General features: G+C 40.1%; 1 protein-coding gene and 1 long non-coding RNA gene across 3 annotated transcripts; one reads left to right on the forward strand and one right to left on the reverse strand.

Moving 5' to 3' along the window:
• Nucleotides 1-2,797: 2,797 nt before the first annotated feature.
• Nucleotides 2,798-8,703, reverse strand: LOC310733735 (uncharacterized protein; the record flags this gene model as incomplete). Its single annotated transcript, XM_083555140.1, has 5 exons — nucleotides 2,798-3,069; nucleotides 3,200-3,516; nucleotides 3,690-4,701; nucleotides 7,942-8,166; nucleotides 8,661-8,703. The coding sequence occupies 5 exons, from the start codon at nucleotides 8,701-8,703 to the stop codon at nucleotides 2,798-2,800; spliced, it is 1,869 nt and encodes a 622-aa protein (XP_083411266.1).
• A 5,455-nt stretch (nucleotides 8,704-14,158) lies between these two features.
• Nucleotides 14,159-16,455, forward strand: LOC310733260. Of its 2 annotated transcripts, XR_014535680.1 has the most exons (3): nucleotides 14,159-14,975; nucleotides 15,356-15,524; nucleotides 15,856-16,455. It is a non-coding gene; the product is annotated as an uncharacterized lncRNA (long non-coding RNA). The 2 variants fall into 2 exon arrangements; XR_014535681.1 differs by lacking the exon at nucleotides 14,159-14,975 and having other exon boundaries at nucleotides 15,241-15,524.
• Nucleotides 16,456-18,336: the final 1,881 nt, after the last annotated feature.

The raw sequence follows: 18,336 nt of genomic DNA on the forward strand, positions 1-18,336 counted from the left end.
ATTGGACTTCTTTAAACATTCAAAGGCTCTGGCATGGATGAGTTGGTGTTGGATCTCTAATGATCTTAAATGTCTGATGCTTGATTTGACTCTTGACTTGACTTAATTTGACTTGAGATGTTAAGCTATAATATGAGATGCTCAGTAGCTCCTGGTTCCACAACATCAACTGACTGTGTAAGACTTTAGAAAGGACATTGCTCATAATCACACACTCTGGTGTTCATAGTAGTTCTCTCTCTCCAGTGTTTTGTAGTGTATTTAAGAATTATAATCACACTCTTGATATCACCCAAATGAGGAGCTTGTTTTCCCTCTCAAGGATTCTTCCTCATATCATCTAAAGAAGGTTGCCTTTTACTCAAGCTGGTCATCAAACAAAAAGTACACACTCCACTGAGGAAGGAGGCCATCGAGGTGGTCCTTCATCAGACAGAGAGTCGATACTTCATAGTTCCCAAAAAGGACAGAGGGTTGCATCCTATTCTAGATCTATGTCAGCTAAACCACTCACTATTGACATGGGGATTTCCTGAGGTTCGCTTTCGGGGCAGAAGCGTACCTATATCGGGTCCTTCTATTTGTGTTTGCCCTCTCACCCCGCACCTTCATGAAATGTGTGAATGCGGCTCTGGTTCTCCTGAGACTTTAGGTCATCCGCATCCTAAACTATATCAACAATAGGTTGATATTAGCTCAATCAGAGCATTAAACGGTCCGACATTGAGATGTCGTTCTTGCTCACATGAAGGTGCCGGGGATTGGGTTGAATGCCAAGAAGAGTGTGCTTTCTCTATTACAAAGATCCATTTACTTTGGCATTGTATGGTATTCGACTCACTGTCAAGCAGTTCCAGAGACCGCTCAGGCTTATAACAGCAGCGTCCAATGTGATTCCACTTGGCCTCCTGCACAGGACCCAAGGGTTCTCACGGAAAGGCAATCTCCTTCGTTCTATCAAGGTCACACAGCGAACCCTATGTGCCTTAGATGTCTGGAGGGATCCCAGGTTCCTATCTCAGGGCCCCGTGTTGGGAGTTCCCGGTTGTCATGTAATGCTTACGAGGGATACGTCCTTCATGGGGTGGGGTGCAGTCATGAGTGACCCCTCTGCGCAAGGTCTATGGGTAGGGCCCCATCTGCTGTGGCACATCAATTGCCTAGAGATGCTGGCCGTGCTTGTAGCATTGTACAATTTTCTCCCAGACCAGCTGTTCGTCTGCTATAGTCTGTATAAGAGGGGTTTTCCTGCAGACAACTAACCCTCAGCAGGTGGATTGTGGATGCTATATGCACTTATAAGTCCTTTGGTATCCCTGCTCCTTTTGGGGTCAGATCTCACTCGACTCTAGAGTGTGGCAGCCTCTAAGACCTTTTCCATTGGGGTCTCTCTCCGGGATATTTGCAATGCTGTGGGCTAGTCCACCCCTCTGATCTTCGTCAGGTCAGGTCTTGGTAGGGATTTGTCAGTCTGGCAGTGTGGTACTCATGCGTTGTTGATGCAGCTCGAGTTCTTTAATGTAACAAGGTTTCCCAGAGAGAACGAGAGGCTGCGTCTCAGTGCCACTCTCCCTGCATCCCTGTGAGCACTACCTTCCCTTTTTGAAGTTAGCACCATCTCCACTGCATGTGCTTTTATAGCTTACTAGTCATGACCTCACCCACAATGTCACCCCGCATCATTCTGTTGGAAAGAATACACCTGTGGAAAAAAAAAAAACCTTGTTGACACAGCATCTCATTCCTTCAGGAAACCAAGGTTACATATGTGACCTAGAGAGGTTCTTTGCATCTATGTTGTGCAACAAAATAATTTTATGTACAGCTAACAACAATGTATCTATTTATAATCAGAGGCGGACAAAGTACACAGCTTCAGTACTTGAGTAAAAGTAAAAGTACCCCTTGCTAAATTTTACTCAAGTACAAGTAAAAGTACTACAGTCAGATGTCTACTTAAGTAAAAGTACATAAGTACTTGTTTTTAAAAGTACTTGAGTATAAAGAGTACAAGAGTAAATTTTCTAAATATTGCATTACTACTGCCACAGTGCTTACATTTATGTACAGAAACGTCCTACATGGAGTTATGAAAAATGTTAATGTTACTACCTTGGAGAATGTAAAAGGAATTCAAAGTAAAATCAAGTCATTTTCATCTCTTGACCATGTTGCTTTATTTAACATTTCTCACTTGCACACAAGGCAATAGAACAATGGCAACGCTCCGACAAACCTCGGCTAGAGTTTTAATGGATTTTTTGCACCCACATTTGAACCTGACTGTGTAAAACCGACCGCTTACTCAAGAACATCAAAGCAAATGCTCAGCTTACATTAATGTGTAATATCAGAAAAGAAAATGTGAGTTTCTCTGATGAAAAAACAATCAAATCAATAAACCTAAACCAGCAAAGAAGGCAATATAGCAATGTTGTAACACACCTCTGAACCTGACCGTGTTATACACGGAGCATAGAGCAAAGAAAAGAAAATAATAATGATTAAATAAAAATTAGCTAATTAGCTGTGTTTAGGTCAACAAACAAAGAAGGAAAAATAAAATTCAGCTCATTTGAGTGACAGTTTTAAGCCCCTTCCTCTCACATTGACTTACAGGCAAAGGCAGGAGAAAAAACTTTCAGCTGAATAACACCATTCTCACACACACAATCTATGTGTGACAACTCTGTGTGTGTGTGTGTGTGTGTGTGTGTGTGTGTGTGTGTGTGTGTACTGTACTTCAATTCAATCAAATATCATGAAGTCCTTGTTCAACTTGAGGAGAAGTTGGTTCTCAAAATTCTGTGTATGAATTGATCCCCTTCTTGGGGTGAAAAGCAAACCTGCTGCTGAAGCTGGCAGGGCTGTGTTGAGCTTCAGTAGCCAGTGTATTCACTCCTTCAGCTGTAGCGGCTAGGTATCCATCAAGTTGTTTACTTATCTCATGGGAATGCGTCTGCTTGACATTGGTGAAGAAGTCATCTTCATCAGAAGAGGTTGATGTGGTATCAGGAGACCGAAGACCTTCATCGTGTTCTGGCAGATGTTCCTTGATGTAACTAAGGCCTTGATTAGAAACACAGAATCACACCAACAAACACATATGTTATTATTACTCTGTAAGTAAACAACTGCATAGAATCATTGTTGGATGTAAAGGTTTTTGAAAGCAAACAAACAAAAACATTTTCCTTACCAAGCTGTAGGACTGTGTCATTGCTGGTCCAGGAGGTTTTGAACCCTGGAACCAGAATGGCTGCTGCAATTAGCTCTGGCTCTGACATCATGCTCTTAAAAACCTTCCTCAAACCATCAAGAAGAGCATCAACAAGTGGCTTGCAAAATCTGAGTGACGGTCTGGTCTTTTCAAGCTTGGTTGTGAGGGTGGTGATTGTCGGGAGCAGCCAGCCCATCTGAATGTTGACTTCTCCTTGTAGTATGTTCAAGGACTTCGCAACTGGACTCATGGTGGTGACATATTCCCCTAAAAAGGCTATGTCAGCCGGACTGTACCTAATAGAAAAAGAAAAAAATTAACAAACACATATTTCAACAAAATGTATACAGAACCACTGTGCAATGCTGGACATTTATTTATTTGTTTATGTATCCACAGCATATAATGTGGTAAGCATTACTCTAACAAAACAAGATAACACAATTATACATTAACATAAGCTACTTACATTGGAACATTGAGTGCAGCACAGACCGTTCTCACAGACCCCTCTCCTTGGTCTCTAATGATTCTGACCACACGTTCCACGGCCATGAAAGAGGAGTTCCATCGAGTTGAATTAGGCTGTACCAAGTAAAGCTTACAGTGTTCCTCTATAAGCTCTGCATTTTGAGGAGACCTTGATGCTTTATTCCAGAGTGCCTGACATTTAGAAAAGGCTGATCTGGACAATTTCTTGTAAGCTTCTGTCTTATTAGCCCGATCAACATCGACTGTGGAAACCAAATTTAGTAAATGGCATGCACACCGATGATGTTTCGGCAGCTGATACTGAAGCCCATCATCTTCCTCCAGAATGGCTACCACATCCATGAATTCCACCTCCTCTTCACCATCAGATGCATCACAATCTTCTCCTACTTGTATTTCGATTGTGCCTTCTGCAACTAACTCTTCGTTGTTATTTTCGTCCTGCTGACCAAAGACACGGAACGCTTTGACGAAATTCGACCCGTTGTCTGTTGTAGTTCTAACAACCTTTAGACTTATTTCATACTCCGCATGAATGTCGGTCAAAACAGCTGCCAAGGCATCGAATGTGTGGGAGCCCCTTAGTTGATGGCAAGCAAGGGCAGCTGAACGGCGTTCAAAACTGCAAGGATCGAGCCAGTGGGCTGTTACACCTATAAAGCTCCTTCTCCTGGCCGTCCAACAATCAGTAGTGGTGGCAATGTATGGTACCTTTTTTATTTCGCTTTTGAGACATTCTTTCATTTTAGATGTAGCTGAATCAATCTTGCACCGCACAGTTGTGCGTGACATGACAGCACTACTCTGTTGTAATTCTACAATAAGGTAGTGGAAGGATGGTTTCTCAACCAGGGAGAAGGACTGGAGACCTTGAACGATGAAGCGGAGGATAGCCCGATCAACCGTCTTCTGAGACACCTGCTTGGTCTCCAGCAGCTTCAGTTGCTTCGCCTTGAAACCTGTTCCACCTTCTGATGGCCTCTTGCAGGCTGTTGAAGTTCATTCATTCATTAATTTTCTCCCGCTTAGCCGTAATTCGGGTTGCGGGGGCAGCAGTCTAAGCAGGCCCCCGCCTTCGACTGCTGCCCAATCCTCACAGCACTGTCCCTTACGGTCCCTCCTGCAGGTGGTGAGCCCACGGGAAGGCGGCCCCACGTCACTCCGACGTCACGGACCTTGATATTTCCCTCGTAAGGGACCCCCGGAGCATAGAGGGTTAAGGGCCTTGCTCAAGGGCCCAAGAGTGGCAGCTTGGCGATACCGGGGCTTGAACCCCAGACCTTCCGATCGGCAACCCAGCGCCTTAACCGCTGGAGCCACCACTCCCCCTGTTGAAGTTATTTGACAGTATTCCTCCAGATGTGTCTCATGCCTTCTCTGTAAAACACAGTATAATATTTCAGTTTACACTATAATAAACTAATAAATATTAGAAAAGATACACATCATGTAGTCTACATAGCAGTATTATTAATTATGAAGTGCAGGTTGTTCATAATTTTCCAATGGCTCCAGACTAAATTTTTTAATTGGTTTTACTGGTGCAACTAACTTTAATTTACGTCGACCAGCAAAGTGGACCTCTGTCAGTATGAGACTTAATCTTCATTATTCTTTTATCCTTATTTTGTTTGAATTCAGCCATTATAGCCTTTCTTCTGGCATAATGCTCGGCCATTTACACCTTCTGTCATCCCACTATACATGAATAATCCATCTATTAACTTAAGTCAAACAACAAAAAACTATTATTGGAACTTTAAATGCGAATTCTTAAAAAAAAATTGGAATAGAAAGCTCCTGCCACAAGGTGCATTAGCACAACACAACAAGTAACCTCAAGCTACATGACACAATTTAATTTATTAATATTACACTTTTATTTAAACCTCACTTACAAATACTTAATGGTGTTTTAATCATATTCCGGTCGCGGTTTAAAATGTTTTTTAAGTCAAAAAAGATTTTGAAATATGTTATATTTAACAGTTAACGTTAGCATTTTATATGAAGCTATTGGCTATGCTTACCCTTACCTTTATTCTTTCTTCATATAAAAATACCCCAAATCGCACGAAAATAAAACACAAAACACCTATACTTCAATCGTGCATTTATTAGCTTCTTGTTTCGGTGAAAAAATGTCACTTTCGCTTTATCATCACAGATATGTCCAGAATGAGGAAGTGTACACAGGACGCGTCATGCAGAACGTTGAACCACGTGAGATGATTGACAGCTGTACAGCAAATGATAGAGCTCTGAGGTCAAATCTGACGCAAATCAGGAAGAGGAGACAAACATCTCGCTCTGTTCGCTGTTTGATCGCATAATTCAGTGGAAAATGAATAGAAATGTTATTCTGTATGACTAAATATTTTACTAACATGTGATAATTAATCATTATTTCTCCAAATATGCGCACCATTGTACTAATAGCCCTGGCGGATTCTGTATATTTTATGTATTTGAACACAAATAAACCGGAGAAGACGAGAATGAATATTTTATGAGTGATGATTTCTATTCAAAATAACGAAGGTTACTGATTAATTTTTTTGCACTCCTGGCATACATTTAGAAATTAATGTCACTGCAAACCAGTTTAATCATAAACGGTGGTCAAATATCGAAGCTGGAGTCTTAAACCTTTCTTGTGATGCTGAGTTTGTCCAGATCAAGTAAGAGTGTGATGTTTTGACAAGTAATTAATTTTGATCAACAATAATCCGGGATCACCAGTGATCCCTGCCACTCAAGGGGTTAAGCCTCAACAAACACTATTGTAATCCTGTCTAGGCCAGCTGAACTGTTATTTTTTTTAAAAGCCAAATAGGGCTAGCTCTAGTTATTTGCTCTGGTGAAATAAGTGAACTGAAAATGCACCGCTTGCAACTAGCATAGAACTAATTAGGCTTTAACATTTTTGTATGGTAAAAAAGACGTTTCATACTCGAGCTCAGACTAGAAAAGATATGCTCTCTCTATTTGTCAGGGGCATGTCAAAACATGAATCTGAAAGGACTTCAGTTGATTTGATTATTATCTATGTTACACCACGATTAGCTTGCCTCGGCTTACAGTATGTTAACTATTGTCAGGCCAAAGTTAGCCATCTGAATCTCAAATTGGCGGGTGCATGTGGCTTCGACTACTCAAACATAACCGAGAATGTAAAAAGCTGCATTATCGCAGCTAGCCAATCATTTAGTGCACTTTTCTGTAGCTATACTCTAGCTTAGAAGAAATGTAAGAAAGTTTATTTCAATGTTACGTACCTTAACATGCTTCCGCAAGTTGGAGGATGAATTCTTGTAGGCGTTAATAAAATTCTGTTTTGGTAAACACAGCAAACACTTGAAGTGAAAATTATCATTAATTTCTTCAGAAAATTCAAATAGTCTGGTGAGGTGTGGCCACGGGTTGGCACATTCCTGGGATGGACCTGCTGCGTCTTCATCCACTGTTGTTTCGTCCATGGTTTCGTCTCATCTAAATCTGATCATGCAGTTGACTTGTACAAATGTACTTGAGTAAAGTCATGGGTACGCCCCAAAAATGATACTCGAGTAAAGTACAGATCCCTTAAAATTGTACTTAAGTACTGTACTCAAGTAAATTTACTCCGTTACTGTCCAGCTCTGTTTATAATAAAGTATACTGCTATACGTATGTCAAAAAGAAACATTGTAAATTTGAACATCATTCTTTTTAAAAAAAATACAGTTATTCATTTTATTTAAACCTTAATGTCACTTCCTGTGGCCAACATTGCACAAATTGTAAGGAGAATTACAGAAAAAGGGATCGGAAGCGTAGCATTATTTAAAGGAATCTTAAGAAAGTTGTGGCAAGTTAGAGTAAGGAGTTTCTTCCATCATTTATTAGCAATCCAGAAAATAATGGGTTAAAAGCCACATTTCTCATTAGCTTATATTTTAAATTGAATTAATTTATCATGAAAAATTACATTCCTACAAACATTTATCTGAGACTATGTCCCAAATTTTAGGACTCACAGCTGAAATGCCCTACCTAACTTTAAATGTTAACAGTTCCTGACAAAAATGTGCTACATACACAATTTAGATATGTTATTGTGATAGGTACAGCGCAGGCCCAAAGAGTCTCGCACACAGTACAGAGCATTTCCATTGCATGAGCAGCTTGAGGCTTCAATGAAACAGCAAACAGACAAAAAAGCCAGATGTTAGTCAGTAGCGACTTACAATTCTGGAGCTCGGCTTCGGCGGTGGCGTCGGGCGCGTCCTCAGCAGGCAAGAGCCGGTGGCGGCAGACAGCGTTCACGAGCGAGCAGCTGCTCGAGCTCGAGCAAGAGTTCCACTGCAAGAAGTACCTGTCATTGACCGAGCGCTCGCAGATCGCGCACGTGCTCAAGCTCAGCAAGGTCCTGGTGAAGATCTGTTCCTTGCGTCTCTCAGTTCCTTGCGTTACTTCATATGCAATCAAAAATGGCCTTGCTTATTTATGCAGTAAAACAGACAAAGTCTATTCAAATGATAGAGACTCTGCCTCTTTAATGATATTACGGACTTTTGGGTTAAAGCCTGACAGATTTTCCATCACTCCGGCTCTGCTGTCATGTTTTATTATGAGAAAGCTCATTAATATTATTGCATTACCCAACAAACTGCATACAACTGTATTGTAAAAACATCATTACTGTGGTACCTCAGCTGTGCTCTGTCGGGCCTTGATTATATTACTGCTTATGATCTCTGGTAATCATCTGATGTTCTTTCTGGTGTTGTTTTCCCTATGGATCATGTGGCCTCAAATAATATATGCTTTGATGATTTTTGTAATCGCCATAACCTTGGGTTTTTGTATGTAAACGCAAGAAGCATATTACCTTAACTGGACCAGCTTAAAGTATGGGTTGAGAATTACTAAAACATGGTTGTGTAACTCTATTCTCTATCCTGACCTGTATTTATCTGGTTACAACCTGTTTCGGCAGGATAGGTCATCTAAGGGGGGTGGGGGTGGCAATTTTCACTAAAGAATACCTTTAATGTAGTATAGCCCTGGCAAAGTCTATACCCAAACAGTATGATCTTCTTGTTCTTAACATGAAATTATCAAACAGTTTTTCTTTATCTGTGGCTGGCTACTATCGCCCTCCATCTGCACCAGCATGTATCCCAAATGCCTTGAGCAATGCTCTTGCTCCTTTCACTATGTCCGAGTTGATCATACTTGGTGATCTAAACTGGGACATGCTTAAGCCCCCTGAGAAAGTTGTACAACAATTTGATTGCTTAAACCTTCATCAAATCATAAACCTACCTACTAAATATAACCTAAAAGGTTGTGACAACGCCACATTGATAGATGTTGTGTTTACAAATGCCCCACATATGTATTTATCGGGTGTTTTTTGCAATGATCTCAGCAACCACTTTTTCATTGCCTGCGTAGTCACTACTAAACATATTCTCAAAGATTTTGATGCTCAAGCTTTCTTACATGATTTGAATCATGTAATTTGGTATAGAGTCAGTCTGATTCCTACAGTAAATGATGCATGGTTGTTGTTTAAAGATCTTTTAACTGCTGTGATCAACAAACAAAAAGATGCGTATAAAAAAACCGCAACAGCCCGTGGATTAATCGTGATCTAGTGGTTCTGCTTCAGCAGAAAAATACAGCCTGGCGCAGAGCACGCAAGACACAATCTGTTAAAGATATTTTATTTAGTCAAATCAGGAATAAGGCCACACAAGCAGCGAGGAAGGCTAAAGCTGTTTTTTTTTTTAAACGGCTCACACTTTGTGGTGCGAATTCAAAAGCATTTTGGAATACGGTAAAAAAACTTGAAAACAAACCCCGGACCATACCAATGTCCCTAAAATTGGATGATATAGTTGTCACTAATAAAAACTCCATGGCTGAAGCATTCAATCACCACTTCATAAATGTTGGCTTTGTTCCAAAGACATTAAACCCTATTTCTACAGCTCCTGCAGCCTCTAATACCTGCAGCCTTCTAGCACCTCCTCACAGTTTTTCTATCTGGCCTGTTTTAGTGGGGAAAGTCTTGAAGGAACTTACTGCTCTGGACCCCAATAAAGCAGCTGGGTCAGATGATCAGGGTATGGTTGTGTTACAGCTACCACTAAAGTGGTCAATGACATTACATCTGCATTAGATAACAAACAAAACTGTGCTGCTATATTCATTGATATTACAAAAGCTTTTGACTGTTGTTGGACCACAACACACTTATCCACAGACTCTGCAGCATTGGTGTCACTGATCACTCACTGGTTTGGTTCTCAAATTATCTTTCTCAATGTGTTCAATGTGTAAGATTAGAAAACCTTTTCTCCCATTCTCTCCCGGTCACCAGGGCTTCATTCTTGGTCCCAAACTTTTCTCAATTTATATTAATAACATTCCCCAGGCAGTTGGTAATTCACTCATTCACTTATATGCCGATGATACAATCCTTTATGCCATAGGTCCCTCCCCTGATGCTGTTCAAGCTACCCTGCAACATAGTTTTCACCAACTACAGCAGTCTTTTACACAACTCAAACTCACTCTCAATACCTCCAAAACAAAAAGCATGTGGTTTTGCCGTAGGGGTACTACGCCTCCTCCTGCCCTTAAGATCAAGGGGGATATTTTAGAACAAGTCACTGCTTATAACTACTTGGGCATCTGGTTGGAAACTTCACTTTCTTTTTCTATCCACATATCAAAGCTGCAATCTAAGGTCAAAGCCAAGCTTGGTTTCTTTTACAGAAACCGCTCTTCCTTCACCACTTCTGCCAAACTTATTCTTATTCAAATGAATACCATTCTACCTATGTTAGATTATGGAGACAATATATATAGGGTTGCTTGGAAGTCCACCCTATCAAAACTTGATGCTCTTTACCATTCTGCTTCTCGGCCACTCACCTCCTTACTTAGGTCACTTGCTGCAGCTAAAGCCTGTCACATATAACACCCGGTCCTCACTTCATTTTCAATTAAGCATTCCTAAAACCAACTCTGCATTTGGTCTTGCATCTTTTCAATCTGCTGCCTGGAATGCTTTGCAATCGCGACTGGAATGCTTTGCAAAATACCCTCAAACTGGATAAATTCATTCCAATTTCAACCTTTAAAAATATGATATCATATTTGTTCACGGACATATGCATTGTTTTTCTACATAATTTAGTTTTAAAATGTATTTATGTAATTGTTAATTTTTTATGTATTTTTTTTTATGTTTTGTATTGAACAAACAAAACAAATTATCTGAGTTGAGCAGAAGAAAGTTATCAAGCATCCACTGTCTTATGTCCTTTGCACACTTCTCAACATTGTTAAGCTGATCTCGCTCATCTGGCTTTGCTGAAATATACAGCTGTGTGTCATCAGCATAGCAATGGAAGCGAATCCCATGTTTATGAATAATTTCACCAAGAGGCAGCATATATAAAGAGAAAAGCAAAGGGGCTAAGACAGATCCTTGAGGAACACCAAACAAACTAGTGACTGCAAACAGTCATTTTCTAAATGCGTAACATTTAAGAGCCATTTTTATCGGCACCATAACAGCTCTACTGCTGATGTGACTGCACATGCAGTGGTTGATACGGATTTGATTTGTAGTGTTTCACTATGTTGTTATCAGTGCCATGATGTGGCTAGTCTTGTTGCTCACTTAAAGAACCATATTAAGGAAGGTCGTGTAGTTTACTGTCCAGTAAGAGGGTGCAAAAGTGTTTTTCACATCATGTCCTCTTTTACTTCTCATATGTCTAGGAAGCACAGGAAATGTTCAGTTAACAGCATTACTGATTCACATCAGCCTTCTGCATTAGATATACAGTCAGTTACATCAGAGCAGTGTCCTGCTGACCTGCATTCAAATACAGGTGAGTCTGAAGTAAATGAAATGGACTAATTTCAAAATTTTGATGATTTGTATTTAAGAAATGTAAACATATTTTATATGAAATTACAAGGACAGTTTCTTCTTCCAGCTTTTATAATACAAAATATTGTAGATGAGATGCAAAATATTCATGAATTGGGACAGACAAATACTTTTAGTAAGCTACATTCACTTTTGCAGAATTTGTCATTACCTAATGAGACTATTTCTCAAATATTTGCTACTGTGAAAGAATCAGACTTGTTTTCTGTGTGTCATAAAGGACCAATGCGAACAGAGTATTCAAGGAGTCAGACCTTAAAAAAAAAGTGTTTAAATACGTTGAACCAAAAAGAATACTTTTAGGTAGAGATGAGAATGGGACAGAGCAATTTGCATACTATGTACCTGTGAAAGACACATTGAAGTGTCTGCTGAATTCAGATTTTGAAACACAGAACATATGCAGTTGGTTATGCTGTGCAGAGAAAAAGACTTTATAGACTTTGGCCATGAAAGTGTTTTCTCAGAGCTAGTAACAGACCTGAAAGACGTTGATGAAAATGGAATTGCTTTGTCAGATCAATCTATTATAAAAGGCACACTTTACTGCCTTTCTGGAGACAATTTGGGATCCCACTGCATTGGTGGATTCACTGAAAATTTTAGTCAGTCAAGCTATTTTTGCAGGTACTGTCTAATTACTAAAGAAGAATTTCAGAGTGTTGACCCAAATTTTTGTGGTCCGCTGCGCACTGTTGAAAACTACAGTGCTGTTGTTAACCAATTACAGACCGAAAATGAAACAGTTAAAGGCATTAAGTTTGATTCAGTTTTCAACTCTTTGAAGAACTTTAAAGTTTGCCAACCTGGCTTGCCACCATGCCTTGGTCACGACATTTTTGAAGGCGTGTTGTCTTACGATGTTGCTCTTTATGTCAAATATTTTGTTAAAAAGAAGTGGTTCACGTACCCAATTCTTAACCATCGAATCAGGCAGTTCAAATACAATGGATCTGATGCATTCAGATCAGTGTCACAGGTTGCATATTTGGATGTTCTCATCCAAGAATACCTGGAGTCTAGAAAAGCAGCCTTTCCAGAAGTGAATCTAAAACCAAAACATCACTACCTTCGACACTATCCAGGATCCATTGATCCGATTATGGACAATGAGATTTGAAAGTAAACACAGTTACTTCAAAAGATGTACCAGACATCTCAAGAATTTAAAAAATGTGTGTCGCACCCTTTCTGAAAGGCATCAGTTGTTTCAGGCCTATTTGGCATCCGGATCTTGTCCTCCATTCTTACAACTGAAAGATAGTTCTCCGTTTTATTCCGAGCTTTACAGTGAAACTGTCAAAGATTCAGTCAGTCCATTCAGATTTAGTGAAACACAAACAAGGGTTTCTTTAGAAATACAGAATAAAGTCTTATGCTCATGTTAATCACAGAGGAGCATGTTGATTTGCTGATCAGGGTGTTCATAGCAGATTTTCTTCCTGAGTATCATTTGTACTCCCTAAAAAACACCAGTGAAAGGGTTCAGTGTTTGAACATTGACCACTTGCCTGATTATTACCCACTGTCATCTTACATTTTGCAAGGTTGTAGGGTAGTTCCACTGAAACACAGCATAGTGTCTCATTATATCAATACAAGCTTGCATAGTTGTAACATTGGATTGTATTGATAAAACTAAACTAGATGTAAACTAAAATAGTGCAATTCAAACTGATATTTTTGCATCATATTTTACTTTCTGTTGTTTGCACAGCTCATCACACCTAACGTATGAAATTTCTGATACAGTTTTGACATCAATCTGTTACAAGTTTCTTTCTTCTATTGAACATAAAAGATATTTTTTTTTCTTTTTTATTGGAAAATATATTTTATGTTCAAAAGAAGAAAGATACTCATGCAGGTTTGAAATGAAACAGTTTAATTGTGCTCAAATGGGCCAATTATACCTTTTCATTAATTTTAGAGTCACCAAATTAATTATTTTTCTCTTTTTTAGTCATGAATGAATTGGAGCAAAGCTGTGTAACCACTGCAATTGCTGAGATTCTCAAAGATATTTCATCCTCTGTGCTACAGTCAGTGGTGGCAACACTGAACTATCTGGGGTATCCTCACCTGAAGATTTCCTATATGTTCAGGAAGCAGATCTCTTGCCCGTATTACGACCCATTCAGGAACGAAAACTTGTGTGTGCCTGGAGCCAGATCAGTAAGTACATTTATTTTTACGATAAAATAAATTGGTTTCATAAGTGATCATTTTTACCTTTGTCCTTCTTTTAGAAGAAAGTTCAGATAGCTTGCTAAGTTCTAGAAACAGCTGCAGTGGCACACAGTCTTCTTCATGCTCATCACCATCCCCAACATTTAGCAAGGCTTCCACGGTTGCTTCTGACTGGGCTGACAATTTTAAAATACCATGGGAGAAGTTGCTAGAAGCATTGATGCAATGTTTAGAAAGGCAGAAAAGACCAAACCCAAGATTGCGACGAGATATGGTGAAAATTGTGTCCGAAATGATGAAGATATGCAAGTCTTCAAGTAAGTAAAACTCTACAGCCATTGCCAAAAAGATGGTGACCAAATACCCTGCATCCTTGCAGGATGTTATTGATGGTGATATAGTTGGTGCAGGATATCACTCGCTACTTAAGCAGATCCAGAATCGTGTAGAAAATGTGAAAAGGACCAATGTTCCGAAAATCCGAAAACACAGCAGAACAGAAGACTGACACAGAGGAGATTCCTGCTGAAAGAAAGGCAGCAGTTCAAGACACTTACAGCTGTGTAAATTGGAATGTAAAATTTATGCCATTTAATGAGACCAAAGAGAGCCAGCTGAAAAAACAAGAAATGATGAAGATGAAGTCTAAAGAAACTAATTTTGATTTGGAAGAAGTTAGCAACCTCCTGAAAGCAACATACTACACACAGCGCAAAGACATAAACAATGGAGCAAGCAAACACCAGCTTTGTGAGAACTGGCCATTTCTATTTCAAGAGGTTGGTATGTGTACACACTTCAAGCAGCTAACTGGAATTGATCTGAAGGAGATGTTTCTTAAAAGCTTGGATAAAAAAGGACAGCGGCTCCTGAACTTTCTTAAAACAGTTGGTGCAGAGAAGAAACCAAAAGTTCTGCAGACTGCTGCAAAACTAGATGTTTTGAGTTGTCAACCTAAAGGATGCAATGAAGATTTAAAACATGTGATGCTTCTTCTGCTTGCCTACTTTGACGAAAAGGAAGAAGTGATGTTTCATTATGTGGAAGAGTCTTGCCTAGTGGATGATGTGGATGTAGACCACTTACCAGCAACACCCTGCATCATTGTCTGTGGTGAGTTTAAATTAATAAAATAGTTTTTTTACAATTTAAAGGATAGTTCAATATTATAAATCTGTAATTTACTCAAATTACATTTGTTCAAAACCTGTATAGATTTCTTTGTTCTGCCATTATTTTAAAAAAGGCTTCTAACCGAACAGTTGTGGGCGGATATTGACTTTATTAAGCAAAATACTGTGGAAATCAGTGGCACCCCAAAACTGTGTGGTTACAAACATTCTACAAATTTTCTTTTTCTGTGTTTAGAAAGAAAAAAAATATATACAGGTTTTGTTTTACTTGCTGGTGAGTAAAAAATGACATTAATTACTCATTATCATGTCATTCCAAGGCAAGACCAAAGGCATGTAATTGTTTGTTTTTGTCTGTAGGCACCTCATGCTACACATCAAAGCTTTTGATGCTGAGCATCGACCAGAATATTTAAACTCCGCACATTTCTACATTCGTCGCAGCAATTTGCATGATGTTTAGCAGTTACTACTGTTTTAACATTCATTACCCTTTGGAACTTGGTTCCACTCTGGAATTCATACAAGGGTAGGCATTAAACTATTTTTTAACACGTAATTGCACTTCACAGTAATTTCTCATTTGTTAACGTAAGGTAATGTATTCAGTAAAATTAACTGACAATGGGAAAACATTTGTAACAGTTCTTTGTACATTGTTTCAGTTAGAAAAATTAAGAAAAAAAACAAATAATTGTTTGCTTATGTTAGATATCTTCATCATTAGTGAACTAAGATTTGTACTGTTAACTTAATATGTACTTGTACTATATTAGTTTATGTAAAAAAAAAAAAGTTTTTTGGTGAACTTTATCTGTATTTGTGATCAACAAAATGAGTGATTACATTGTCTTTTGTAGGTGCTTCTTCAGCATAAATCCAGAGAAGGGAACCAAAGTTGAGTCAAGAAAAAACAAAAAACAGCTTTCAGTGAATCCTTACACTCATAGCAGACCTTGCTGATCACGAATGGAGAACAGAAAAGGTTGGACAAAAATTATTTGACAGATGTCTGAGGATAACGTTGGCAGTGACGATGCTTTTCAAATTTATACTGGAAGATGCTTTGAATGTTGAAAATGACTTGAGAATGTTGAAAATGTGTGAGCTGTCCTCTTAGAAATTTATATTTTACCAATATACTACTTTTGTTCTTATGGTATGTTTGTACTTATGGTATGTTTGTTACTATACCAGTAATTATTTGAGCAATGATACTTAAAATGTCACTTTTGCATTAATAATTGAATGTCGCTATAATCGCTAAAATAACTTTTTTCTCCTTGTATTTCCTTGATTAACCACATGCCATTAAGAGCATAGAATACTACCTTCTGGTAAAGACTGTAATAATTTAAAATGTTTATTCTGGAATACATTTTCCTGCTGTTTCAAGGAAAAGAAAATAGTTGTCATTGTATATGTTTGTGGTATTAAAATAAAAGTTATATTTTGCTATATATTGCTTTTCTTTACCAGTTCTGGGTGTTATTGAATAATTTATCAACTTTATTTTTTCTGATGCTGCCAGTTTTTATTGTAAATTTTACAGTTCACTTAAGTATGATGTAAATACTTGCAAGTGAACTGTAAAATTTTGTCAGTAATCTACCGTACAAAATACATTTATAATGTTTCTCTGTTTACAGTACACTTAAAGGTAAAATGTACAATTTACAGTAAAAAACTGGCAGCTGTGGTTGCCAGAAATCTACCGTAGAAAATAGTCAAAATGTTTTACTGTTTACAGTATACTTAAAAGTGAACTGTAAAATATATGGTAAAAAACTGGCAGCTGTAGTTGCCAGAATTCTACCTAAAAAAAAAGTCAAAATGTTTTTCTGTTTACAGTATACTTAAAAGTGAACTGTAAAATTTACGGTAAAAAACTGGCAGCTGTGGTTGCCAGAAATCTACTGTAAAAAATACAGTAAAAATTATATTTGTACCGTAAATGAATAAACATTTCGACTGTAATTTTTACGGTAGATTTCTGGCAACCTGTCAGGCTGACGACCATGACGCGGAAGCGGAAATAACTCAATCATTGTCCTTTATTCTCAAAACACAAACAAAAGCACTCACTCCGAAACACGGAAAAGGAAGAACTGAAAGAATCCGCTCGGGACGAGTATTCCACAACGAACCTAGAGTCCGAAAACGAAAGTAAACTCCCACGACATAGAATAGTCCTTACGGGAACGGAGTTTGGCGACAGAACCAGCAGGGATTGCTGGCGGTCGAGCAGCCATGGGAAATCACCAGCATGACGTTCAAGAACTGACAGCCTGTGACTCGAGAACGTGAGTTTATATCGTCTAATCCGTAATGAGCCACAGCTGTCGGTGATCATGGCAGGCACGGGAAAACGAGGCAGCGTGACAGCTACCGAGGGGGGCGTGGCAGAGTGAATCCCTGACAGTGGCCGAGGGAGGCGTTCCAGGGGGATCCCTGACAGTACCCCCCCCTCCCAGGGCGACACCTGATGCCCCAAAACCCACCTACTCCAGGCGGGCCAGGGCACTCTGAGAAAGGCCTCTCCAACCGATCAGGAAAGGAGGCCCGGTAAACATCGCTGTGGGACCGAGGGAGACTGGTAAGAGCCCAAGGCGAAGCGGCGTCCTCTGTGGAGACCACAAATGACACAACGCCCAGCACGGAGACCCGGAACGGAGCCACGCTCTTGAAGAAGACCGGAGGCTGGGCGAAGTCCCTGGCGGCGATCAGAGGCAGAGCAACCTTCACGGCGGGTAACCAGAACTAGAAGGCATCCATGACAAAGACCGGAAGTTGGAGGACGTCCTGGGCGGAGACCAGAGGTCAAACGACATCCCTGGCGGAGATCAGAAACATTGTGCCATCCTCTGAGGGACCTGGAGGACCGACATCCCCATCAGAGGGACCTGGAGGACCGCCAGGCTGTAGCTGGGCTGGGCTGAGCACTTAACTGGGGAGCACTTAAGCTGGGACTCGGGGACTTAACTGAGCTCTCCTGGGGACTCGGGAACTGGTCTGAGCGCTCCTGGGGACCCTGTGGCTGGGATGAGCGCTCCTGGGGACTCGGGAACTGGGCTGAGCGCTCCTGGGGACCCTGTGGCTGGTCTGAGCGCTCCTGGGGACCCTGTAGCTGGGATGAGCACTCCTGGGGACCCTGTGGCTGGTCTGAGCGCTCCTGGGGACCCTGTGGCTGGGATGAGCTCTCCTGGGGACTCGGGAACTGGGCTGAGTGCTCCTGGGGACCCTGTGGCTGGTCTGAGCGCTCCTGGGGACCCTGTGGCTGGGATGAGCACTCCTGGGGACCCTGTGGCAGGGCTGAGCTCTCTTGGGGACCCTGGAACGGG

This window comes from Silurus aristotelis (assembly GCF_946808225.1).
Source record: "Silurus aristotelis genome assembly, chromosome: 11".
In the NCBI taxonomy this organism is placed as follows: Eukaryota; Metazoa; Chordata; class Actinopteri; order Siluriformes; family Siluridae; genus Silurus; species Silurus aristotelis.